General features: G+C 34.1%; 1 protein-coding gene across 1 annotated transcript in view; it reads right to left on the minus strand.

Annotated features, from left to right (window-relative positions):
- LOC142594107 (transcription initiation factor TFIID subunit 4-like) overlaps positions 1 to 12,131 on the minus strand; it is a 148,803-nt gene that overhangs the window by 68,599 nt on the left and 68,073 nt on the right. Inside the window, exon 13 of the mRNA XM_075715154.1 lies at positions 2,175 to 2,231. Coding sequence (XP_075571269.1) covers positions 2,175 to 2,231 — 57 coding nt within the window. The remainder of the gene's footprint in view (positions 1 to 2,174; positions 2,232 to 12,131) is intronic.

The raw sequence follows: 12,131 nt of genomic DNA on the forward strand, positions 1-12,131 counted from the left end.
GTGAAGTTTTGAAATTTTAAATTTTTGTAGGAGTTGATTCAAAACTTTTAATTTCAAATAACAAAGCCATGCCAAAGACACTCTATCTAATTGACTTTTTATACTATAAAATTGGTTATTTTTTATTTTGGCAGTGCCAATACAATTTGGGAGATCAGCATATTCAATATCCAATGCAGAAAAAAATATGAACAATATTAAACCAAAATCTTGCCAGTCCCACCTCCCCAGTCCCCTTTGCAAAAGTTAATGCAAAACAATATGTTTTTATTAAACATATTTGAGTATTTTAGGAGAAAGTCTCTAAACTAGTTGAAGAAAGAGCTTTAGAACCCTAATTACTAAAAACAGAGACATGCTTATATCTTATGGTTTCAAATATGTAGAGTGAAATTCAACTTCAGAGAGGGGCACGGTGCCAGCAAATTATATACTTTCATTAGAAGGATGGGAAAAAAGGCAGGGCTAATGTACAAAAGAATAGGGTGCAGCACTCAAACAGAAAACCTAGTATTCATTCCACATTTACTCAGACATGTTATCATATCCAGGAACACCACTACTTTAAAATCACATACCAGTTTGATCTAAGCATTTTTAATTAGGTTACCACCAAAATATTTGCTATGTCTCTACTAATACCACTATTACCATTACTCAGAATACATTTCATACACTTTCTTTTATTCACATGTCAGCACAGCGTCACTCCCTCTAGTGGGTAAGAAACACAGCTTATATGGACAACCCAAACTTTCATAAAAGGGAGAGGTATTCCTGCAGCTACAGCAACACTGGCTAGACTGCAAGTCTTCTACCAGAGTTATAAAGAGAACCACTGTTTCACTTTGACTACTAGAAAATGTGTTTTTACTAGCCCTGTTGCTTGCTTTTGCTTCCTCAAGTTTCCAGTGGCCAAAAAAGAATTACACTGAATGCAAATATTGTGGCAGCAAGAAATGCATTTATTTCTAGCTTGCTTTCACTTCCAGCAGCACGGTAGTTTTAGTTCTCAGCTCAACATCAAGTTTTGCCTGCCATCAATTACTTTCACAAATCTGATTCTTCCTTTGCATATACTGGCTACATACTAAACCCAAGTAGTGAAATCCCGTGTCTTTTCCTGCCAAATAACTTGATTACTGTATTTCATTTGAATACTTGCTTGACAAACACGACTCTGGAAACACTAAGGCATGGCCTAATGTTTACAAGAACTCATTTCAGCAAATCTTACTACATAATCACATAATGAAAAAAAAGACAAATAAAACTCAAACAGGTACTTGAATTTTTTTGACTGTTACATCTATAAAATCTGTATAGCTAACGGAACTACAGAATACTGCCAACAGGGAAACAAAACAGGAAGAACAGGTCAATACAAAAGAACTTGTTATATGCATTTTTCCATATATATTACCTTCCTGTGTATAATTATTACCTTCTAATGCATATTGTCCAAAGAAGTTGGCTAAAAAAAATGCGCATCAGTTTGCTGCAAATGATGTCGCTAATTTTTTAAAATAGGAATGACTTTCAACTGATAGATATTTTAGTCCTTCTAATTGATTTAAGTTACAACCTGATCCTAAGCCATGAGATGCCTTAAGCAAAGGACAGACGCTCTCATTTACAGCAAATTAAGGTACTCAGTAGTTCACAAATTGTTACTTTTAGAATAACATATCAAAACTTCAGCTGAAATTATTTGATAATTTTTAGATTATTGTAATTTAGACTGATGAGTAAATAGTCCAGTGAACCACACTGTAGAGAAAATGACTGGCAATTACATTACTTGAAAGACTGTTACCAGAACAAAATTGTTAAGTAACATATTTCTAAGAAAGTGACATTTTACAAAAAGACAAAGGCATATATTTTCCACCAAAATCTAATGCTGCTGTCATCAACAACCCAACAAAAGCTACAGCTACCTAAAATGGAAATGAAAATGTAATGTATGGAAATATTCTCTTATAAAATCTCCTTAGGCTTCACATGTATTAATGTATTAGTTTGCAAACATTAAGATCAAAGGCAAAGCAACAAATACATCCTAAAAAGTTTTTAGTCAGATTTTTATTAACGATATACAAGTAGCAAGGCATAAAAAATTAATATGTTCAAGCCTTGAAATGTCAAGTGTAATGATCTCTAGCTCTGCTTACCTCCTTTGCTTTTTGTTTCAGTCTAGCTTGCTCTGGGTCTTCTTGCCTTGAGCGACTCTACATATTTAAAAAAAAAAATGGGGAAAAAAGGTTAACAGATGGTTTAAGAACCCCTCATCTGTTGCAGTAAGTTAAAAAATAGTAAAGAAAGGGGAACAGGATACAAGGTGTCAAAGATGGGATGCTTAAATTCATAGAAGTGCAATTTCAAACCCATAGGCCTCACCCAAAAGACTGTTAAATATTCAGTTGTAAATAAGATCTACCCTAAATTTAAATTTAAAAAAATACCATGTTTTTGTCAATGCTAAAGTTTCCATACAGGTTTAGATTTCAATTAATATAAACAAATTCAAGCATCCAAGTGCAGAAATGACACCCTTTCCATTATCTAATCTTTTTAATTTAAACTCCTTACAGTCACTTATCTTCACTGTTTGCAACTAAGCTTTTATTCAGCTGTTGGTAGACAATGTGGAGGAAACAGTTGTAAAGTCACCCTCCCAAACAGTAAATCTTCATAACAAAGATGTTACTATCCATATGAGCTTACTTTGAGTACAGCATAGAAATCCACATAAGTTAAACTCATTCATGCACTACTAATAATATTAACATCGTAATTTTTAAAACTGGAGAAATATTGCCAAAATGGCAACTTTTGCCTTTTCCTTCAAACCAGGAACAGTATCTCTAAAAACCCATTAAGAATAACTGTTTAATTGCAATAACAACCCATAACAGTACATTTCTTCAGATACAAACTGTTTTACAACCATATGTTAAAACTATTAAATTCTTATTTATGCTCACTAAGCATATTCAAATTGATGGAATTCAAAACTCGACAGGTAGATAATATATGCATTATACTTTTTTAATTGCATGATTGGTCAGTATTCAGAAAAGGTTGCATGGAAAGTTGTAAGCTGCTGCAATAAAACTTGTGACAGCCATGTAAAACTGTTGTTCCCGATACCTGAAAGATGTAATTGTTTTATTTCAGTATTTCTTTGGGATTTAAAGTGGTATCATTTACACAGCTCCTAAAGGAATAAGAATATCTATGCCCTCTCCCATCTATCTTTCTCCGCTGAAGACAGACCTGAAACTAGCTAGAATACTAGCTTGCAAACTTAAATGTGCTCACATTTTTTCCTGTTGTTTGAATTTTTCATAATATATTCTGTTCAGAAGTTAAAAATCCATGAAGAAAACCAAAGGGAGATAGGTTTTAAGGGTAAGGGGACATATAATATTGTTGATACACCTAGATAGAGCCTTGACTCTGATTTGGCAGACAGGGCACCAATGACACTGAATTCTCTATCCTTATTCCTGTTTGTTTTTTTTTTTAAACTGGGATTATTTTTTCAGCTCATATAGCACACACTAAAACGCAGTGATAACAAAGCATGGCCAAATCAAACATTAATGAGATTTTTTAGAAGATATGCTTGACTCTTCCACTGCACACATTAGCTTCACCTTCTAGCACCACCTACTAGCGATTTTGTGCCTGTTAGCATAAAAGGCGGTTTGACAGGATAGTGTCTGGAGTAAAGTAATAAGAAATGAAAATCTGTAGATAGCTAATGACCAAATTAGACTCACATGTTGTAGTTGTGCCAACCAAGAAAGAAACTCCAACTTAACTTAGACTGAGATTCCTTCTAACTGCTGTGGTCAGACAAAAAGAAAAATGTAGATAAGCTGATCTACTTAATGTTTAAAGAACAAAAAGGCATTCATGAAATATGTGGATCTGCCAGAGAGCTGGGAGTCTATTCAGTAGAGCAATTACTAAGAACTTGATTATATTTATACCTATTAGGTTAAAAACAAACAAACAAACAAACAAAACCATTCAATGAGTTGCTTCTCTAGGAGATGGACGTAGGTATTTATGAACTCAGCTGCACTAGGTCCTTGCTCTGTCATTTTGTGATGACAACTGAATCATTGTGTGCCTCAGTTTCTCCAGTATGAGGTATGGGAAAAACATATTTAGCCCTTCATGGGTTTTGATGATAAATTTATAAATGTACAATGAACTTCTATTGCCTTCTGAGTCTCACAGTGAAAGCAATACAGAAATACAAAGTATTGTTATGCTACTGTATGAAGCTGAATCATTTGCCAAATGCAAAGTACAAGTTAAAAGCACTTCAGCTTAAGGAGAAAGCAGAGTGTCCTAGGAGAATCAAGCTGAGACTTCTAATATTGTTACCAAGTTTCTGCAAGAAATTGATAGAATCCTGGAAAACATACCAGATTTACATTGTGTTTGGGGACATTGTAAGAAAAATTAAAGCAATAGATGCAAAGGAACATTGCAACTTCCTGGACTCCGTAAGTGAAGCAAAAACTCTGAAAGTGCTACAGATTTTAAAAAAAAAAAACAACCAAACCAAAAACCCCCCAAAAAACCAAAACCACACACAACCCAAACCCCACCCCATATTTAAAAGTTGGGGCTTTTTTTTTTTTAGTTTTTCCAGAAACTGACCTAATAAAAGTAGATCTGGAGTTCAGGATAATCTGAATAAGCAGACCCCAAAAGCAGGCAAAAAAGCAGATGATCTACTCTGTGTAAACCTCCAGCTTGTTCACAGTAAATAAACAATAAAAATTATTGCAGAGGTGAAAACAGGTACTCAGCTCCTGACTGATGTTAAATACAGGAATTTTTTTGGTAATGAAGATTTAAAATACCAGGTGATGTTAGATGTATAAACCCAGATTGAAGCTGAAGGTAGAACTACCTTTACATTTAGAATAACGCAATGAGTTTCTGGTGGTTCCTTGAACCCACACCAAATGGCCTTTTCCAAGAGCTCAGGCTAGCTCTTGTTTCAACCAAGTAGAATTCCAACTTTACACTGGACGTGTCATTACTCATATAAGTAACACTAGTAAAATTAAGGAAGTTAACTGTCATTTTCTGGGTTTTTTTTGTGTTCAGATAGATTTTAATAGATTTTTTTAAAAAAACACAGATGGTTAAGAATAAAATAACTTCCTGCTGACTACCATGTCAGTTTGCAAATCAGTAAGCTTCAGAAATAAAATCATCAGCATATGGAGGCTAAAATGTGTTAAAGTATAAACATTGACTATTTTATTAATTCTTCACTTTACGCTCTAATGTAAATTATAAAAGCCTTCTTCAATACCAATGCAACAAAGATTAAAGCAAATATAAGCAAATGAAAATGTCAAGCTTAATAGAGGTGCCTAAATAAGCTTTAAAAAATGTCACTGGCTTCTCTTTACATTCCATTCCACATGTGAACGTCTTTTCCTTCATTTGAAGAGTTTGAACAATTTTGCTGCTGATCAGCTTTTGTAGTGCTTGTCTGTATCTCACCATTTTTACTCACCAATTATTTTAATATTTTACACTACCTTTTGTCAAGCTACTGACAAATCATTCCTAGGTTTTTTTAATTCCAGTTTAAATTTTTTATTCAAAGTCATCTCATATTTTTGGTTTTGTCTTCCTTTCTCCTTTCCCTCCAACATCCATATCGTAATATGCTGCATCTCACCTGTTTCGTGAAACATGTTTTTCCAAAATCTTCTAATGCACCAATGCCTCCTTCCTCTAAAGCTTTGGAAACACCCACCAATAACAGAACCCCCCAACTCAAATACTTTCAAGTTTTTCACAACTCCTTTCCCTTCCCCTCTCTATTCTTCATGTCTAGATCTGTAAATAAAGAAATCTGGGTTTACATAATATATTTTCATGTTGATGAATAAACACCTTTAGAAGCAACCTAGCTTCCCATAGTAATTTTAGAGAAACCTAGGACTGATCCTAACCAGATAACATACTTTTAAATACATTAAATGCTGTCTCCTACTGAGAACTTATTCACCAAACCAGGTTTGTTAACATTTCTCCCAAACATAAACTACTTTTATTAGACCAGACAGCCTGATATTTTAATTGTTAAGAATGAAAGTACTTTGTGTTAAGAGAACCTGCTATCTTATTTATCTGAAAACTGCATAGATCACATTAGGTCTATGGAAATATTAGACTTTGAAAGTATGAAAAGCAGCATATGTTAAATGTGTATTCAAAACACATTAGAAACGTGGGGTTTCATTTACATGGTACCAAACTCTTTAATGCTCCAAACCTCAGCTTTTCCCTTTGCTTGTGTTAAGGAAGAATGCCACAAAAACAGACATCTAATTACACATGTAACAGTGTAGTTTTAAGGAGGGGATTTTGTATTTCATAGAATTGCCTTAAATTAGTAAGTAACAGTATTTTTAAAATAACAAGGATATCTATAACTCATCTAATTCTTAAATACATGCAAGAATTTTTGTTTAAAATAGGAGGATACTCAGTGCATCTATGCAGATGGGCAGACCAACAGTCCTTCTGATTTATTTAATTATGATTATTCAGTATTTTGTTGTAATTTGTAATGTCAAAGCTGCACTGTTGTTACTTTTTGTCCCACTAACAAAAAAATTTTCTATTAGATTTATAATAATTTTGAAGTCTCAGCTTGTTACATCTGTGGTAGAAAATGTCTCACAGGGTCTTTTCCTCCTAAATACATGTCTCCTGCATTTAGCAACATCTGATCCCAGTTAAGGCACTTACAGCTCTACTCCCCTTTCCCAATACATATACTGGGAGTCTTTAATGTTTCAAATTCATCTTTTTTCATTAAACAAAGTTAAGAGTCACAACTGCAGGTGCAGTACTACTGAGAGCCACTGCTGTGCCAACAGTTTCAATTTTAAACCTATTTTTCCCCATTGATGACATTAGAACTTCACCCACGGCTGTACCAGCTTATAACTTTCACTTTTAATTAAAGAAATTAAATTGACAACATGAAACACTTTGCTTTCACATTAACTTCCACTTTTTATTAACAAAACTAAAAGCAGCATAGCTGAGGGTAAAACCCTATTCAGAGCTATGACCACAGTGAGGTGGAATGCAAGAGCACAGGTCTAAAAAAAGATTTATTTTAAAATCATTAAAATTGAAGTAACAAATTTTTAAAAATTCAGAAAATTATTTCAACACAATAATTCCCTCTTTGCTCTCCTCTCGTTAGAAGTGAGTTATAAGTTTCCGTTCAGAGAGTGCTTCATCTCACAGAAAGCTGCATTACATCCACTGCACTCTCAGAAGAGAGGGAAAAGATTAAATTGGCATGACGACTGAACTCATCTCTGGCTCAAAGAGGTAGCCCCTTCAAGTAACGACAGGACGTGTGTGTAAGGAAATCTGCATTGCCAGATTTCAATGATCTCTCTCCAATAAAAAAGCCCTTCAGCCTATAGCGCTATAAGATCACTATCACCCATAAATGCTAAGTAACTTTGCAAACACCACCAAACATAATTTTCCATTTACTTATGTAATATTCTCTTTACAGAATAGATCTTACTCCTGTGATAATCGTATTTAAGACCCCAAAACTTGACAGGCTTTTGCTACTAATACATAACATTCAAAATAATAGACTAATAGAATGTATATATTGGAAATTAATTTTCAAAATTAATTTGATAACAAAATAAACATGCGTTTAGCCAGTTTGAATAGATGAATTAACACAGCAATTTTAACATGATCCACTTTATTACAGATTATATCATAGAAGCATCATTCATTGATTTTCTGAAAACAAGGACAACCCCAAGCTGTACCTTTCCTGTAGAAAGCACCACTCTCTCCCAAAACCAATTCAGAAATAAAACCAAACAATAACAAAAATATCAACTACAAACTCCCATTCCTCCTGCTGCCAGAAACATTTCCATTATTAGCCCAGAACCAGAACCCCATTCAATTTGACACACACAACCTCACTTTCCAGATTTTGGAAATAGCTATGAAAGCAGCAAGGAACACATCCTTTACTACAGCAAGACCTGCACTTTTTTCTTTTTTTCTTTTTTTTTAGAAAGTCCACACAACACACACCATGTCAAATGTAAAGGTAAATTCTTCAAGTGATTTTAGTCTGGCTTTTGACCTTTCTGCATTCTTAAGACTTTCCTTAGCTCTTCTTGCAATTTCCCATACCAGCCACCAAAGACAGATTCAAAAGACCTCTGCTTCTGCACACATGTGGAAACAACAGCCAGTGGGTTCTTACTGGGAAAACAAACAGGGGTGAAGAGTTGACTCTCCCAAATATTCCCTTTAAAGAGACTGCACTCTACATATATGTTTATATACAAGATGACCCCTCATTGTGCCATTATTATTTTACCCTATTATTCATGTATCAGGAAGATAACCCAGAAATCACGACAATCAAGGCAGCTGCAGTCTCTCCCTGTACAGCTTATATATTTGACACATCATATTATCCAGATGTTTGAAACAGGAGCTGTTGCAGCAGCAGGAGGTGACTGGATCTCACGGTTTTGGGTCCAGTATGTCTTTAAACACTTCTATTACGAAAAGAATCACTAGGAAGTAAATTAGCGAAATGCTTTGGGCCATACATTCTAGGTTGGTATGCATACATTGTGGAACATGATGCAGAGATCCCTGAGGTACAAAAGATCGTGCTAGCTCCTGAAACATTATAGTCTTGTTTTCAGTTTTTAGGTTTTTAATTAAAAAGAAATTGTATGTTGCATTGCTACTATAGCATACCTTATGATTTTTCCTTTCCTGTCAAGTTTGTCTTCCCCCCAAATATCTCACTAGAATGCGAACGTCAGTCATTATTCTTCTAAGCTCGTGGTATGAAGTTTCTATTTCTCAAGTATTTCCCAGGCATGGGACATAAGATTTTGTAATATTCTCTAATTTAACAAGCCAAATAATACTGCTATTTTGCTTTAAAGATACTCTTGTAGCTTCACAATTATTTTTAACTTGCATAGTGACTTTTCTCAGAATGTAAAAAATTGAAAATATGTTTTGAAATCTAACTTTTTTTCTTCTATCTCCCCATCTGATTTTATCTCTCATTCGCCCAAAAACATTTCCTGAAGCAAAACCAGCCCCATCTGGGTGCTTACTAAGTCTGCAATGACATCCTACTGTAACAACTGAAATTACGGTTGCAGGTCAATCAGAACACTAGTGTCACATATTTTCTTATCTCCTCCTAAAGAAGCCAACCCACTGCCCAAATCAACAACAAAAACCTGCAAAACCGACACTTTCTTTGACCATCATGTACATTTCTTTCTTACCCATTAGTGGATTCTAATGCAATTGGTTTCAAGGCCTCCCAAAGACTCAAGCCGACACCCCTTTCATTTCAATCTATTCCTTCATTTTTCATCATCTTTTCAGTCAATTATTTTGTTGTTGATTATTTAGTACCATCCACTCCAATGCCCAAAACAGTTCCTTCATTAACTTATTCTTTGTCAAAACCTGGACTTTGGCTGTTAACAAGGCTCCAAAGTGCAAATAATTAAAATAGAATTTTCACTGTGCAAGTTAAACCTGTTTAGGTTCTTCCATACTAGACAATAGATGAGGTACCACTAGCGGGCAATTTTGAAACTTTTCCTAAAATTATTCTGCTGAGTAACTTTAAAAACATGCTGCGAAATAACATGACAAAACATGTACAAGATAAAAGATCACTGTTCATCTAAAAGGCACATTAAGAAACTGCAGTTATAAATACAAGAAAAAAAATCTGATTTTTAGATTTAAGCATTTATAGGAAAAAAAGCAGAAAAAGAAACTTCATTTTAGAAACCCAAGTTTTCTAATTTTAAGGACACAAACTGTCAAGGTGAAAAAGATGCCACGATCGGGGAAACATCGTCTTCACACAGTGGGTATTTTAGTCTCCTGAGCCAATGTAATCATTACCCCCTTGCAGACACAAATATCAATCAGCAGGCCACAGACAGGAAATGGTTACTGATCTTTATCACTAGTTATCAGGGCAGCTAGGGCAGATTTTAACTGTGTCCATTTAGTAACCGTGTCATTACAATTACTGCATCCTTTCCACAAAAACTTAGATCTCCTTAGACAACTAGGCAAGTTCATAAAAGACCAGAAAAAAATAAATCCTGGGTAAGGAATCAGTATGTAGGAATTCAGAATAAAGACCTCAGCAGTTAACACTGTTAAAGTACAGGTGGTCTTGTATCTGAGCGGCAACCTAGACTCTAAGGATATCATGAACAACCTATTATTTAGAATAAAAAGTTGTAATCTGACCGTATTTTGCTAAACTATGTCCTACGTAAGTCTTGCAATAGGTCGTCAATCCATCAGAACAGAATGGTTGAGAGCCAGCTAAACGCTCCACAAAGGAAAGATGCTATCAATGTTAAGTTCAGTTCGAAATTGGCATTTACACTTAAATCGCAACACTGCATAAGCACCTCCCAAAAGGTTCACAATATCTTCAACTTCTCTTTCTAAACATTAATACTGATAAATCAGCATTGGTCTTCCATGGCTACTTTGTGGTTTGGGTTTGGTTTTTTAATAACTTCATGTAGTTTTCTAGTATACCATGTATTTATGCCAAGCTGTATCCTATCACTTTCTGGCTATGAAGTTGATTCACGCATTCATTATTTTCATTAAGATAATTTCTTTAAATCAAGTAGAGGACTCTTTTTTTTATACTTGTTTGTTGTAGAATTCTTTAATTTGCTCTTTCTGGAACCTGTAGGAATCAAACTTGTTGATCGTGTATTTATTTCCTAAATTTTGAATTCACAGGAGTTATTTTATTCAAGACTAAACCAAAAAACCCACAAAACCAAAGAAAACTGAATCATGAAGTAATTCAGGGAGGAAGGGACAACAGGAGATCATCTAACCCAACCTCGGATAAGCCTGCATAGGGCTTTGTGCAGTCAGGGAAAAGTGTTTGAACTGAGGACTACAAGCTACTGTATTTTCCCCTCAATGTCTATTAAAAAAATCCCCACCAACTTAACAAGCAAGCAGCAGGATACACAGAAAAGAAAACATGATTCATCAAGATGTATTCACTGAATGGAGAAAACAGGATAAAAAATATAAATAAGCATTGTTTCATTTTTAAAAAATAAGCATTAAGAATGAAAACACTAAATCTGTTTTCATCTAAACATTTAAAGAGTATGTATGTTATGTGGAAATTTGTGGTATATTTAACAATGTGAACAATTATAAATTAAGAATGAAAACAGGACAGATTAAAGTAGCCAAATTGAGAAACAAATTTCTGAAATAAGCAAGGGTAAATTTAAAAAAAAAATCTCAATTTATGAAAATCAGGCGGCTAAGTGTTACAATTGAGCATTGAGTTGCTCTGTTATTCTCTTCAGAATATACAATAAATAATTCAATGAAAATGCAAATGCAATGAAAATGGAGATAACTAAGGGATAAACTTATTTGCAGTTTGATATGATAGATATATATAATTAAATTTGCAGTTATAAACAGGAGATTTATCAAACCTGTATGCTCTTGAAACAATATTGTCTTAGTTCCATTGCATGTATGAAAATTCAGTCTTTGGAATTAAAGTTACAAAGGAACAAGCCCAGAAGAACTGATACTTAACTGAAGACAGGCATGAATCAATTAAATAATGCAGTTATATAGAGGTGACTGGAACACCAACTGAGACACATAGTATTTAAATTAAAATAAACAAATGAACAAAACTGTTTTTAAAAAAAAAAGTCTAGAAACTCAAGAAGTAAAAAGCCTCAAAAGACCTCAAGAAGTAAAGTAAAAAGCCTCAAAAAAATATCCGTAACAATTTACTGAATTGTGTTTAAATACCAGAAGTGTATGCTATGATTTTCAAATGGCACAGAAACCCTGGCATCTCTTAAATTTCAAAGGCAATTGTGCAAATTGTTTCACCAAGTTATTTTGAAACTGTTAGCCGTTGTCTCCTATATTCCCGAGAACTCATCAAATGCAGAGCTATATCTTGAAAATGCAGGAGCATTCCAGTCAGGTAGGTC

This window comes from Pelecanus crispus, chromosome 8 (assembly GCF_030463565.1).
Source record: "Pelecanus crispus isolate bPelCri1 chromosome 8, bPelCri1.pri, whole genome shotgun sequence".
Lineage (NCBI taxonomy): Eukaryota > Metazoa > Chordata > Aves > Pelecaniformes > Pelecanidae > Pelecanus > Pelecanus crispus.